Here is a 15,783-nt window from a genome sequence, read left to right on the forward strand (position 1 = left end):
AGAACACCAAGGGGCTTTTTATAAAACGTACGATAATGAACAGGCATGAATAGTATTTATAATGATAAAGTAGTATATGTAATACCTTATGGTAGTATATGAGATATGTGAGGTAACTACCTCTGGGTGGTAGGATAGATTTTCCCTATATATATAGTACGCGCATATAAAAATCTGAGAGCTCAAACACCATCCCATATATGTATTCTCTTTGTATTTTCTGTTTTTGATTGATTTAATTTCGATGCAGGAGAGAGATTGCTTGGACCAATGCAAAAGGCTATTTCCTCTGTCTTACTATCTTCGTTCTTTTATATAAGGTGTATTTACCTTTTGATAAAATTCCATAATGTAAGGTGCTATTTTTAAGTAGAACAATGCTCGTGCGTTGCAACTAGATATAAATATTATAGCACGTTAGTTTGTGATTTACCTAAGCATAATATGCGACTGGGTAAATAAATGTTCATTATATTCTATCCATGATTGATCTTATATTTTGATTAGAAGTGATTTTCCTGCCCATAGCATACAATTTTAAAATAAATGTTCATTAAATTCTGCCCATGATTTACCTTATATTTTGATCAGAAGTTTATTAGATAAATTAACGTGAAATTGGTTCAGAAGTAAGTAAACTAAGGCGATTGATTATTATACATGGATGATTAGATGAAGGGGGTGGGAAGAAAGGTGAAACGGAACCTTACGCTCTTTTTAAGTAGTAATAATAACTAGAACAATGCCCGTGCGTTGCAACGGGATATAGATATTCTAGTATGTTACCTTGTGATTTACTTGCACATAATAGGATTGTGTAAATAAATGATAATCAAATTATGTATGTGATTTACCTTATATTTTGATTGGAAGTGATTTATCTGCATGTATACGATTTTTTAAATAAATGTCATCAAATTCTGCCCGTGATTTGCCTTATATTTTGATCAAAAGTTTGGTAAGTAAATTAAAATGGAATTGATTCGAAAGGTAAGTAATTAAGGTTATTGATTATTATACAAGGAAAGTTGGACAAAGGGGTGGTGGGAAGAAAAGGGAAAGTATCTCTCCTGACTGCATGTAAGGAAAGTATCTCTCTCGATTGTGTGTATTTTTTCCTTCACTAACCTGAATGATTTACTTGCCGCTAATTAATGATTTAGCCAAGGTTAATTTTGTCCTAAATTATGTATAATTATATGCACTGTTTATCGTGATCAAAACGATACACCTTACATAAAGCCAAAGGAATGGAGGGAGCATAGTATGATACTCCATCCAATTCAAATAATTGAGGCAATTTTTTATATTTCCATGATTTTTTTATTAGATGTATTTTTTTTCTTTTTTGATAAAATTTCGTAATGTGAGATGCATTTGTTCTAATTTATCGTAATTTTATTCTTGGTCTTCTAGAAAAAAAGTGTCTCTCACATGATTGCATTTATCTCTAGAAAATAAAGAAAATTATATCTCTTCTGATTGCATGCATCTCTCTATTTCCTTGCCAATAATGAATGAATTAGACAAGGATAATTTCGTCCTAAATTGTCTATAATTATGTGCCTTAATCACTTACCAAAAATTATATACCTTATACTTCCTCCATTCCTTTATGTAAGGTGTATTTTTTCTACACGGTGACCAAGGCACATAATTATAGACATGTTAAGATGAAATTACCCTCGGTAAATTTATTGGTTAGTAGCAAGTCAATCATTTAGTCGAGAAAAGTATGAGATACATACAATCGACAGAGAGATATTTTTCATCTTTTGCTACAAGGAGAGATATACACAATCATGAGAGATGTTTCTTTTAAGGGCTAACAAAGGAATTATGAGGAATTAGAAGAAATGAACCTTACATTCTGATATTATATAAAAAATAAATACCCCTTATATAAAGAAACAGAGGAAGTACAATTTTAGAGTATGCTACTAGTACTTACGACCACAAATACAGGAGTATGAGGAATGGAGTGAGTAATAAAAGGTCGAGACGCTTGACGATCTAGAAAACATCGGGAATCCCTCCCCGTGCTCCAACCACCCCAAGCGCCGCCACTCCCACCGTACCGCGGCAATGCCGGCGCCGCGAAAGCGGAAGGTCCCTGCCCCTGCCCCTGCCCCGCCGCGCCGGCCGCCTCCCCGCCTGGAGTACCGCGCAAAGGACGGCGCGTGGTACGCCGCGCGCATGGCGCTGCAGGGCGACTCGCTGCGCGTCATGTTCGAGGAATTCCTCGAGGAGTTCGACGAGTGGCACGAGCCAAACGCGGCCTACCTCGCCTCCCCGCGCGACGTGGCCGTGCTCCGCGCCAGGTTCCGCCCGGCGAGCCCGCCCCTCGAGGACGCCCGCTGCGGCGACCTCCGCCGCGGCCAGCCGCTCTGCGTCCTCCGCGCCATGCCCGACAGCGAGCGCAAGTACTACGACGCCGTCCTCGATTCCGTAAGCCCTTCGCGCTGCGCCGTCCTCACTTCCTTCATCACGCATGTATGTTATGCTTTATCAACAAGCGCCGACCAAATATGCAGGTGAAAAGAGCGGCTCACGTCACCGTGGGCGGCGAGGAGCGGTGCGCGTGCCGCTTCACGGTGCGGTGGACGGACGGGCCGCTCCGCGGCGGCTTGGACGAGGTCGGCGTCGACGAGGTCTGCTGCGTGCGCGACTCGCCGGTCCAGGACCCGGCGCTGAGCGAGTTCCTGGACCGCGTGACGAGGTCGTTCGGCTTCCGCGACGGCGAGGAGAACGCGAAGGCGGTGCAGGACTCGCCAGTCCAGGACCCGCGGCTGAACGAGTTCCTGGACCGCGTGACGAAGTCGTCCGGCTTCTGCAACGGCGAGGAGAAACCGAAGGCGGCGCCTCAGGGTACCGGGGCCACGTCGGCCCCGGGCAGCGAGCAGAGCGCGACGGCGGCGCCTCAGGCGACCGGGGCCACGTCGCTCTGGGGCAGCGAGGGGGAAACTGCCTTCATAATCATCGACTAGGTCGCGGCCTGCACTGCACTCCTGCGCTTCTGTTTCGATGTATCCATGTGCCATGCCTGCCCTGCTCGACGATTGGTGAGGGTATTTTGCGCCTTTGCGTTGCTTCATTCAGTTACTGTCTTTGTCTTTCCATGTTTCGTGTCTAAGTCTAATCTTGTTCGGCCCCGAAATGGACGCCATCGTTGGTAGTAGTACCTGGTAGTCGGTATGAGTCTGTATCTCTGTTCCTGTTGCCATCTTTCCCTGGAACATATTATGTATTGAACTGAACCAAATTTGATTCTGCATACCTGAAAACCAAAATAGCATCCACCAAGCGTTCAAACAACAGTGCTCAAAACATGATGATGCTACCTAGTGCAAAGTGGAACAAGATTACGTTAGACCTAATGTTTATGCATTGAACTCCCCCTCCCCTCAAGGTTGATGAAACCTTGATATTAATCAAACGTGGAGGAGGATGCGTTCCGCGTGAGTTAGATCCAGCGGGTAATTGCCGAGCCAGCAGGCAGTGCGATCCTGTAGCCTAAGAACAGTAGCAATAATATGGCTACCCAAGTTTTGATTTCTAGGAGTTTTCCTAACGCTAATATCCCTCTCTCTCCATTGAGCAACACCTTTATCTCTGCCACCCGGGATGCATAATACGAGAGGTCAACATCCACGGACTGAATCATCGAGACTGCCTCAGAGGTATCAGTTTAAGGGTCATCTGCACTGGTCGTACTAAGGGTCACAGCACACAGCTGTAAGACCGCCAGGCCACCACCATGGTGATCACGCACTATCATACCAGATTACCAGTGTCCACTGTGCCATCAGCCGCCTGGAAAGAGCCATCGACGTTGAGATTAACGTGATCTTCTGGCGGTGGCACCTGCGTCGACTTCCTCGTGAGTTTAGGTCCAAGGGGGGCATCAGCTTAACACCTTCTTTCCTCTGTCAAAATCTGCATGTAGAAATTGCTCGATGATTAGTAGCAAATCCACATGGCTGGCTAGGCCTCGACGGTCAGCAGTGCGATTCACCAACCTGATGTTTTTCCACCATCAAGGCTTCTCTTGCAGTTGCAGTTGCAGGAAAAATGTGCGGGCTTCAGAACCAGCCCACATATGGCTTCCAAACCATACTAGGGTACACCATGTACAAGTTTGTACTACTACAAATTTACTCATGATGGCAGTTTGGATAAATCAGAGTACCCTTGCGATTGGTAGGAGCTTAAAGGTCTGAAGAATGAAATTGTTCATAACACGATATTGGCTCCAACAAATCCAAGTATGCTGGCTAAAGGTCTCCTCATTTTTGGAGACAGTATAAAGGTCTCCTTATGAGCCACACTAATCGTACCCTTGCATTTTAAACAAGACCAAGCAAAGAAAACTATCACAGATATAGTATCACACAAACATAAATAATGCAAACAAGAAATGCAAAGGAAACGGTAAATAAAAAATGTTGCTAAAGGAAACCCCATAATATATTAATTTAGTCATGCTATTGCTGAATGTCGGTTAAGTAGCACAACAAGCATGTCATCTACACAAAATGAAATGTTTCACCAGGGTTGGTACCCTTGTGCTACACAGCAAACATGGCATGGCGTCCTATGAAGCGTAATAATGTTAAGAGTATCCCTAGAAGCACCGTGACACGGTCAAAACACCTAATGTAGCCGCTTTCGGCAGTAAGAGGCGCCACAGTAGCAAGCTAACTTTGGAGGGCACTGTCAAAGCACCTAATAGAGCCGTTTTCGGCAGTCAGAGGCACCACAGTGGCAAGCTAACTTGACAACATTGCCATCTGGACCAATGACACTGTCCATGCCATACCCGTAGTCATACGAGAGTTCCTGCAACAAGTATAGTCAAGTCAGCAATCCATAGGCAGGTGAAACAGCAGGAAGATAAAAGGTGCCATGTGCCCGCACTTGTACAATTGATATAATTGATTATGGTTCAATATCTACTAATAGCCAACTTAACAGCAGTTTGCAAAACCAATTCATAAAATACATATCGTCTTAGTATGGGTGCATATATCTATGATCAATAGGCCGGGGGTAAAAAAATAAGAAGCTTCCATTATCCAAAAAAACATATCACCTTAGAATGTGTATGATCAAATTTTCTCACTTTGATCTCTATAGTGTATCTAGAAATTTCGGGGTCGGCAGTAATAAAATGATGCTGTAGATTTTTCACTAACTAATGAAACACATTAAGGTCAACAGGTCAAATAACTGAACAATAAAGCTTCAATAGTTATGATTCAACTATCACTGAATTTCATGGTTAACATCTTACAGAGTTAACTTTTCCTTAAAAAAAATCAAGTTTTAGTCACAAAGACTCGCCTGAAGAGGTGGTATGGTATCAGCTGCAACAAGCATGATTTTTGCTAGCTTGATATCTCTATGTGAGCTCAGTACGCACTGGATGAAAAGGTTCGGTTGGCAGCTATGATTTATGAACCTCGCAATGTTGCCAATGGAACCAGCATCAATGCAATACTCTGGGGCTTGAGAAGCCTCGGAGTCATGCTCATCTTGAAGAGATGCCATATGCAGTTCTGAGCCAGACCTTTGCTGTAGAAAAATAACGAATAAATATCATGCTAATGACGTGTTAATACACAATACATGACATTGTGGAAAGCGAAGAAAATGGCGGCTTCAGGTGGAGGACATTATAGTAGATCATTTTACAGGATATGCTGTTCCATCTGTCCCAACAAAATCTAGGCCGGTTACTAGCTCTAGAAAGATGAACAAATCAAAGCTTCAAGCAACGAGGTAAACAACTTTACTAGTCAAAGACAATCATGATATAAGTTTCACTTTTCCCTTCTAACAGAGAACAATTGTGTTGAGAACGAAATAGTGCATCACAGTACTATATCCTTGGGTTTATTATGGTAAGTTGGTAGCTAGGAGAAATAACATCAAATCGAGGCATCGAGCATACAACAGTTCAGCTCCAAAGTTGAAACCAGCAAAGGGAAGAGAATAATGCATTACCTTCCTCCCATCCAGGCCTTTAATGGTCTGAAGACAGTCTATATCAAATATGTAGTTGTTGTCCAGCAAACCTTCAACTTCAGCGTTCCTCCTCAATACCCCAGTGTATTCACAGATGAGTGCCCCTGGAAGAATAGTGTCCCACGTTCTTACGCCCCAACCTTTTAACTCAGTCTTGAACACCTGAATTTACATTTTGATTCGTTAATCTACAAGGCAATGCAATATACTCCCTCTGGTCGTGTATATAAGTCAGGCATGAAATTGTACGTCTTTAACTTGACTAACATAACATGTATGATATGCCAAAAAAGATATTTAGAAACTTCACTCAACGACGGGTCTGAAGATATATTTTTCGGGGGCATATAACACAAGTTTTGCTAGTCAAATTAAAGACTAAAAACCCTTGCTCGACTTATAAACCTGACTGGAGGAAGTAAGGAAAAAACACATAAAAGAAAATAAGAGAATAAGAAAAAGTACTACCTCTAGGCGGTATTGCAATCCTTGCTGGGATGTTCTATTTACACAGCTGCAGTGGCAGCTACAAGTAGCACCACACTCGAACACAACTGCTTTGGGCTCCACCAACCTAAAGATTACATAACTGATTAAAGAAGAGCTGCAGCCCAAGAACAAAGAGTACATGATAAACATTCTTTTTCATTCCCTGAAAACTTGAAGCGCCATTGCCACCTCCCTTAGTAGGCAAATATTACCATAAACATGTTTTTTGACATTACATTATGCTAAAAGCCCAATGACCTTCAACGCAAAATGTTACCTTCCAACTTTCTTTTGACTAGACACATATGGTAGATCGGAACCATTGCGATCAGCACACAAGCAGTGTGTAGAGCTAGAACAATCTCCTTTGCAATTACAACCAATGCTGTCAGCTGGCATTTTGATATATTCTGGAATCTGCAGTGACTTAGAGTACACAAAGCCTACAAAAGGCATGACACAGATAAAATCATTATAGCGTGTATGCTCAATATTTGTGAAAAGCAAGAAACTCAAGCAATACAAGTAACACATGTCAAAAAAAGATGAGCTAATTCCAAACATTAAAAGCAGCAAGCAAGCATCCGGCATGAACACAAGATTAGCGGCCAAAATCACATATGATAAAAACAGGTAAAACGATGGACAGGAGAGCTAGTTAAAGGGGATAAATAGAAGTTTGTAGCATACCAGATGGAGGAACAGGAGGATTATCAACTAAATTTGTAGCAGGAATTGGAATGTTCTCCTGCCCATAAGAGATGTCCCGACAAACCAACCTATTGAACAATTTCAAAGACAAATAATAAGACCCGGAGGGAAAAGACAAGAGAGTATGAATACTGAGCATAAATCAATATGGTCAGTGCTCAAATAACAAACCCAGGTAATTCAGAAATTGGCATGTGAACATCTCCACGATTAAACAGCACCTGCACATATATGTGTTTATAAGAAGCTAAAAGGTAAAGAAAGCATCAGAGCTAAAGGAAACTAAGTGAAACGGAGATCACTTTTCAAACGTAGGATTTGAAACATGAGTACAATAGGCTGTCAGTCAAGAGAGTCGATATTATCTTATTTATAGAGGGTAAGAAATTTAGATGGGAACTGCATCTTTAGACACCTAACCAGCATCAAGTACTAGAAATTTGCTGGATAATTGAACTGAAAGATCCAAGCACAACAAGTTTTTCTGTGAGAAAAATACACAGTAAAGAAAAGGCACAAACTACATGTGTGATTCAGGATTCTAAGAACGTGAGTGATCCCGGATTGTAAGAACAATAGCAGTAAAAAAATGGTACCTCCTGTTTCCTAGATCGTTTCCAAGTTCACAGCGGTTTCCCAGTCAACTCGGTTATTTTCCAGTTTTCTTTACTCTTTTTTTTTGCATAATTTTTGTTTCATAAGCATTTGACAACTCTTTAAGCATGAGGTCACGGGTTTGAGTCCTGGAAACAGCCTCTTGCAGAAATGTAGGGAAAGGCTGCGTACGATAGATCCAAAGTGATCGGACCCTTCACCGGACCCTGCACAAGCAGGAGCTACGTGCACCAGGTTGTCCTTTAAGCATTTGACAACTCTTTGACCAAGATTCTAAAGGGTTCAGCCAAAATCCAGCCACAACTGAACATCTGATTACAACCATGATTTTGGAACCTAGTTCAGTCAATGATAATACTATAGTAGATTGAAATGTTGATACAAGTGCTCTTATACTGCAAAAAGAATACAGAGATATCGAAAACAAGAAGATAAGGGGCTGAAATCAGCTTGAGCTTGTAAACTCTACCCTGGAAGTTGTCAAAGGTGGTTGACCTTCAAGGCGCTTCAATCTGAATTTGAAAACCAAATGCCCGCGCACTCCTTTCTCTGACAAGCAATCCACTACCTATGTAACATTTGTAGTCATAAAGTAAGTTACTCAAGATGCAACCATGAGACATGTTCAAGCTTCAGAAGCAGTGAAGATAAGACATCTAACAGGAGGCAAGATCACTGCAACTATCACTGATAAAATATTTCAATTTGCTTCAGACTAGAGCCTGAAGTTAATGGAAGAAATATTTGAATAAATATGCATATACTCCCTCCGTCCGGAATTAACTGTCGCTGAAATGAGTGTATCTACACACTGAAACGCGTCTACACTCATTTCCGCAACAGTTAATTCCGGACGGAGGTTGTAATTGTTAATAAGATCACACTAGGTGACTCTTCGGCAAAATAAAAATATCACACTAATTCGCTAGTTTGGATGATTAGTTTGAAACTATCAGCCTACATACACTTGGTATGAAACAGATATTTGATATTTAGATAATCTAGGAGATAAAAACCTTGTACAATCCATCATAGGTGTAAACTTTTCCAGTGTAGCTGTTCTTTTCTATATGGCCACGAATAACCCGTATAGGGTTGCCATTATCCTTGCTATTCTGCACAGAAGTAAGAGGCGAGTATTAGCATTTGGAAGAGAACTAATTCTTGAGATGGAAAAGGAAGAACATAAGCTACTCTAAACTTGGTGATGCAATCAAAGGCTGTGTGCATCGTAATGATGCAGGCTGGGGGTTCAACCTCCTTTTTGAACGCACAATATAAAAAATCAAAGGAACCCGGGAACTAACCTTCAGTGCCAAGTTTCCCCGAAGCAATGTTTGTTCAGTTTTCTGGTGACCGTTACCAAGCAAATTATTTCCTCCTTCGCCAGTGTAAATAATTTCGTCAGCTTTGTCAAAATCATCTTCATATGCCCCCGACATTACAATGCAGGTGGCAAGAGGGAAAATTAAATCTTGATACCCTGGCTGCTTAATCAAATGATCAACACTACCACATAAATCATTTTTTCTTATGGAATAGATACATTAACAAATAATATGATCAATAGACCTTTGCAGATTGTACATCAGGAAAAAAAAATACAACCAGATATTAACAGCTAGACAAAGTCCTGTGAAATAAAATAATTTAACATGAACTTACACAAATAATAGAAAAAAATTCTACGATCAAGACATTAAAATGTTTACCCTCTTATGTTGTATATATAAACAGACAATGACATTATATGAGTGTTCAATGACCTATTTCTATATGGCACACTGTCAAATCATTTCATTGCCGTGAAGTGCATCATATTTCAACTTACATACCATTTTTTAAACAAAGGCAACACTCCTGAGTAAATTTTACTCATAGGCTACTATGGTACTTGACTTCTATTTCACTTCAGCGCTACATTAGTCAGCTGTATGCTAAAGCGGAAAAAAAATTGTCGTGTTAATTTCACAATATGGGGTTGGGCTAGCTTGGAAGGAAGAAGAGAGGTGCCATGCAGCATGTGTTAGGGAGTACTAAAGCTACGAATCATTTCTACCGGCTTTTAATCGAGTTTTGTGGGTGACACCGTCACACTTGGGGTTAAATTGCATTTATTAGTTCATGAATTAGCCGTCGAGGAGCGACGAATTGTCCAAACCTTAGTGATCTAAACGATCTTATATTAGTTTACAGAGGGAGTATTCAATACTGAACAGAAGTTCAATTTTACATCTAGGTCACGGAGCCTTCTAAAAAAGTTCATCCCAAACCCTAGACCATGGTGCTTGGTCCGAGTTGAACACTGAACTATGAAACCATATGTGTTATCAAACCTTGAAATTTCTAAAACCGTCTAACTTGTACCCTAGCTTGTTTTTGCATTCTGGAGTTCCCAAAACACATGAATTTTTTGCGAATGTAAGGAATGATACGAAATCATAACCTGCAAAACTTAATCCAGGAACATTGCTATTTGTGTCCTAGGCAAAAAATTACAAGAGATAAATAATTTCCTCTTGTCTTTTACACAAATTGTCATGTTTTTTCTAATCTTTGCAGTTATTCATTTTGTAGCAACTCCCTAAGTTTATAGATATTCCCCAATTCTTTCTAAATCTTTGAAGGTGCAAACCACCCTAAAATCTGGGGCCACGGTTTGAAGGACGTGGGTGTATGCTATAAAATGAGAACCTGCAAAAAATTATCAAAAATATGATAATTTGTGTTCCATAAAAAAACAAGAGATAACTGTATTCGTTTTGTCATTTTTTTTTCACAGAACACAGATAGCCATATTTTTGTATGAAATTTTGCAGGCTATCATTTCTATTATGAAATGAATCAAGTGCATACAGATCAAATTTGGTTAGGATCAAATAAACCAAGAGCAAACCAAGCTGACAGTGGCAGAGCTTGAAACAAAAAGCAGGGTGGGCTGGGCAGGCTAAGCTGAAGCAAATTGTCTCTCGGCTCGTGTTTCACATCCTGATCTAGGTGAACAGTAGGAAGAAATGCTCCTAAGTTGGGCGGGCCATCAATGGCGGCGCCAGGAATTTCTTCCTTGGTATTCATTTGTATTCATTTGTGCAATTTTATAGCAATATGACAAACAAATATACAGGATGCTAGCAGCAGTATACCAATGAATTAGCAATTCTTTGGTATTCCACGGAAGTCCAGGGAAGACCCCTGCCGCCGCCACTGCGGGCCATGACCTGGTTTTGCCCTAAGGTAGCTCCGGCAGTGCAAGCTGAATGTCGATTTCATATTTATTGAGCCAATATGTCATGGTCATTATAGAACTATCGAATGTCGGAATGTGTTACTGTGTTATCAGCTAATTTTGAATATCCATTCCACCAGCCTTACCTTATCTTGATGTTTCGAACCCATATAATCTATACCCTTCATCCAATGGCCATGTATGCCTAGCACAACCATCTCAGCACGTGAGTAGAATTGATCTCCAACATCAACTCCTAAGAAAGAAGACAATGAACGAATTCACATTGTTATTTCTATAAAGCTAGTAAGAAAGTAAGCAAGAACTGTTTCATCAATCAATAAGACATTTTCCTCTTTGAAAATAAATGAAAGACTAACCAGGAAGATGCCCTATCCTCTTCTCTGGATAAAGTACGGCATTGGTCGCTTGCATCTGTTTTATTTTCCAGGTTCACATAAATTTGCAGTATTTATAAGACACAATTCTAAGTATCATTAATAAGAAGGTACCTTTGTTAATGCTTTCAGATCAGGGCGCTTTGATGGCCGTTTGACTTCTTCAAAACCTTCGTCATATTGGTTGTTAGCCTTCCATGTTCACAAGCAAAGAAGTTTACGGAATCGTACCAAGCATTTCATAGATGAAATAAGTATCAAACTGCCACAAATAAAATAAAAATATGGCAATGCATTTTTTTGTGGATGGGGGCCGGCGGGGACGGGGGTTATAACTGGTCAAAGTTTATATTTCAACCTTCGATTTGCGGTCCCTAGCATTTATTACCCTCTTGAGCTAATGCTTTGCTAAGGGCTTGATTTTCCCATATTTACCCAGAATCTATTGTTCCATAAGTGATAAAATCAAACATTTGTATGAGAAATTAAACAAAAATCATTGACAGGACCGTTCAAAGTAAATTACGTCTGAGGAAACAGATAATAAACGAATTCCAACACGGGAGGAGCCATGTGAATTTTAATTAAGGAAAACTTACTGCACGATACTAGAATTAGCTCAGAAGTTGAACTTTGGAACACGGGTCCACACGCACCCTTATGAACAGTAAAAACAGAAAAAATATATAGAGTGAGCATGGACCCATGTTCTGTCGATGTGCGAAGTTTCGCGAAGAAATGACACAGTATTCTGGGCAGATAAGACAAAGTCGGTGCTTAAGAAAACCATGTTTGAAGTAATTTGGATGTCTGATTTTTTTTTCTTCGCCAAGAGTACAATTGATGTCATTTCTTTGCAAAACTTCACATATGAGTAGAACAGTTGACCAGGTTTATTAACCTAAAATTTAGAATTTTTTATTTTAAAACTATCTTTAAAATTTTACTTTTCATAAGGGTTGCGCATGAACCCATGTTAACCATTGTATTTCAAAATTTTAGAATGAAGTATATTGGAGTAAGTAATGGTGGACAGAAAGACAGAAATATGTAAAGCATCTATAATATCAAAATGCACCTAATTATTAAGGACTGCGCTACGGCGTGACGTGCCGAATCCCCCGCTGGATGCAGTGGACGTTGGCCAGGGCGTCAGCACGTCACCATCAGCCTGCGCAGACTCGGCACTCGGCAGTGTTGTCGATCACACGCTGCAGAGTGCGACGCGCTGTAAGATTCGTTGCCACACGTCGGCGCGTCATAATTCCGGATTATTAATCACATGCACAACATGGAACATTACTAATATGATTTGTATTTGAGGTGTACAAAATGTTAGAAACAAATAGAAATAGGAGCATACGAGAGCCTTTTAGAAAGAAATGCCTAACACACAGAAATCACTACATATTGTACATTCTACAGAACATGTTTTTATCAAAGAGAAGCCTCTGTGATCGGGTGAAAAAAAGGAGAAGCCTATGTAACACAGGTTAGCAAACACTCAAATATGAACCAGTAGATCAACACAGCAATATGCTTCCATGTTCACAATGACTGCAAAAAAATTTAGGAGAAAAGACCTGGTAACGCGAACAAGCATAACACGTTTCAGAATGAAGACATGATCAAGAAAAAAGGGAAACAAGCATGAAACTATAAGCTCCGCACACCTTATATTTCCTGTATGCACAAATAGCTACTACAAATTCAGGCCTCCTTTGGTTCATAGGATAGGATTATCGTAGGAGTAGGAAATTTGTAGGAAATGAGACATGACATGTATCTCAAATCATATAAGTAGGAATAGGAAAAGAGATATCATTTAGTTCACATCATAGGAATTTTTCCATTGAGTCTAGGCTAATGTTTATTTTCCTTGAAATGTGGAGGATAGGAACCAATCCTATGTAGGAATAGGAATCCATTCCTATGAACCAAAGGGCTCTAAAGGAAAAAATCCTATAAGAATCATATCCTATAGAATTCCTATGAAATTCCTCCGAACCGAAGGAGGCCTCAATATAATCAGGATTCGAGGTGTACACAAGGTCATAAACAAATAGGATCATATAATAAATCATTTTGAAGGAAAGTCCTGGTAGTAGAAACCACATGACATAGCCCATTAAATTAAACAAAGCACACACAACATAGGTTAGCAACAAATAGCCAAACAAACAAATATAAGATCAGACCAAGCATATGCATCCATGGGCACAATGATGACAAAGCTATTTAGGAGGAAAGACCTGATAGCACTAAAATCACAGTACTAAAAGTGCACATGTTACTGCAATTTTAGTAGCCCCTGGCCCTACTCTCCAATTGTGCAACTATTTATGGAATTTCAGGCAACTGAAAATTAGCAAACACTATGATTGGCGGACTACTTTCCATGCAACAGCCAACAGTACGACTGTACGAGGTTACTTAACTGAATGGCGTGAAAAAACTGAATGAACTTCATATTCATGCTCCAGAATTTCACAGCTCAAACTGTGCGTTCATGGTACGTTCAGCCAACCAGTACGTGTAAATCTTTCATGGTCAAAGAGACCCTAATTTCACAGCTAAAACTGTTCGTTTATCATAGAAGACAGAGAATGCCACACCTGACGCTTGAGAGCCCTGGAGGCCTTCAGCTCTTGCCTTACAGCCTGCTCTCTTTGTTGTTCCTCCTGTGACACAAACCATGTCAGGCCTTAAAAACACTGGCTATAGGAAACTAACAGTCCCTTCTGATTTTTGAGAAATTAACCAACAATCCTTAATATGCCCAGTGCCCACATTCAGAAATATGTTTTTATTAACGAGTAAATTAAGGAGATCGGGAGACCTGCACAAAGTGAAGGTAGTTACTGCTGAACGCCCGCAGCGTTTCCTTCACACGCAACCTCCAGCTCTTGCCGCCACCGCCATGCTCATCGGCCCCACCATCCACGGGCGCCACCTCCTCGTTGTCCTTGGGCAGCGCCAAAACCTCGCATGGCGTCATCGCCGTTGCCATGGGTGCGGTGACTGTCCTGCGCCTCTTTCTCCCGTCCAGCGCCACCGCGTCGGACTCCACCTCCATGCCCTGGAGCAACGGAACGAGCATGTCCACCGCCGTCTCCGCGGCCTTGGCAGCCTCCCTTTGCTTCCTCCTTACGTAATGCAGCACCGGCTTCTTTACCGGGACGCCTCCCTCGTCCCTCTTGTGCCCGAGGCGCCCGACGGACCCTGCGTCGTCCGGGAACCCCTTCTCGGTGTGCGGCGCGCGCCGTGGGCGGCGCGGCGTGGAGTCGGTGAAGTCATCGGGCTCGGCGTAGTCGGGGTACCCCTTCTCGGCATACCGCGCGCTCCGTGGACGGCACGGCGCGGCGGCGGCGCGACCATCGGGCGGCTCGGCATGGTCGAGGCACCCCTTTTCGGCGTCCCGTGCGCTCCGTGGGCGGCACGGCGCGTGGACGGCGCGGGCATCGGGCGGCTCGGCGTAGTCGAGGCACCCCTTCCGGGCATGCCGCGCGCTCCGTGGACGGCACGGCGTGGCGGGGCCGCAGAAGTCGGGCTCCTCCGCGTAGTTGGGGTACCCCTTCACCGCGTACCGCGCGCTCCTCGGGCGGCACGGAGAATCGGCGATGCCCGGCACCTCCATGACGGCGGCCGCCGGTGGGATCGCGCTCAGGCTCCTCCTTTGGGGCGGCGGCGAGGGTTTTGGGAGGGATTGGGTGAGGGCGGAGAGAAGCGAGGTGCGCGACAGGACACGGACGCGACGAGAAAGGGAGGGAGGGGCAGGTGGACGAAGCCACGAAGGTACACTGCTCTTTTTACCATTTGCGGCAAAGCTTGGGGGACATGGGGATTTTACCAGACTGCCCTCGCGAGCTCGCGATGGAATGTCGTTGGGATGTCTGAATGAAAGGACGATGTGCGGATCGGACGGCCGCGAGCATAGTAGCCCGAACGGCACGGCACGGCATCGCCGTCCAGCACCACTCGGTGGGTCGGATCGATCCTAGAAAGAAACGGAGGGGATTTAGGTATGTTTGGTTTATACTACAAGTAGTAGCAAATATGTGCCTCGGGTCAACTCCAACGCACAACCCAATTTTGTCCAAGCGTGTTTGTTTGGATCCAAACGACAGCGAAATGCAGCGATCCATCTCATTTTTTCGTCCGTTTTATGTTTACTCGGATCAAATTTGCTCATAATTTGGATTCGAAGCGGACACAAACCGCACATTTTCTGTGTCATCCTTGTTCGTATGTGTCCTCTCATGTCTGACCTGGGTCCACCTACCATTCACCCACCATCCCATCTCTCTCCACCTTTTC

At 42.4% G+C, this 15,783-nt stretch overlaps 2 protein-coding genes across 2 annotated transcripts; one reads left to right on the plus strand and one right to left on the minus strand.

Moving 5' to 3' along the window:
• Positions 1-2,050: 2,050 nt before the first annotated feature.
• LOC119307002 lies at positions 2,051-3,113 on the plus strand. The gene is made up of 2 exons (XM_037583083.1): positions 2,051-2,448; positions 2,535-3,113. Exons 1-2 carry the CDS (start codon positions 2,086-2,088, stop codon positions 2,985-2,987), a joined length of 816 nt encoding a protein of 271 aa, XP_037438980.1. The 5' UTR covers positions 2,051-2,085; the 3' UTR covers positions 2,988-3,113.
• Positions 3,114-4,486: 1,373 nt separating this feature from the next.
• On the minus strand, positions 4,487-14,808 carry LOC119341542 (histone-lysine N-methyltransferase, H3 lysine-9 specific SUVH4-like). Its single transcript, XM_037613417.1, has 15 exons — positions 14,306-14,808; positions 14,082-14,147; positions 11,581-11,658; positions 11,449-11,503; positions 11,215-11,324; positions 9,150-9,329; positions 8,859-8,957; positions 8,312-8,410; positions 7,399-7,448; positions 7,207-7,295; positions 6,794-6,959; positions 6,496-6,601; positions 6,007-6,189; positions 5,344-5,574; positions 4,487-4,839 (listed from the first exon to the last, which is right to left on the minus strand). The coding sequence occupies exons 1-15, from the start codon at positions 14,564-14,566 to the stop codon at positions 4,726-4,728; spliced, it is 1,887 nt and encodes a 628-aa protein (XP_037469314.1). The 5' UTR covers positions 14,567-14,808; the 3' UTR covers positions 4,487-4,725.
• Between the last annotated feature and the right edge of the window lie 975 nt (positions 14,809-15,783).

The sequence above is a fragment of the Triticum dicoccoides genome, chromosome 1B, assembly GCF_002162155.2.
Source record: "Triticum dicoccoides isolate Atlit2015 ecotype Zavitan chromosome 1B, WEW_v2.0, whole genome shotgun sequence".
In the NCBI taxonomy this organism is placed as follows: domain Eukaryota; kingdom Viridiplantae; phylum Streptophyta; class Magnoliopsida; order Poales; family Poaceae; genus Triticum; species Triticum dicoccoides.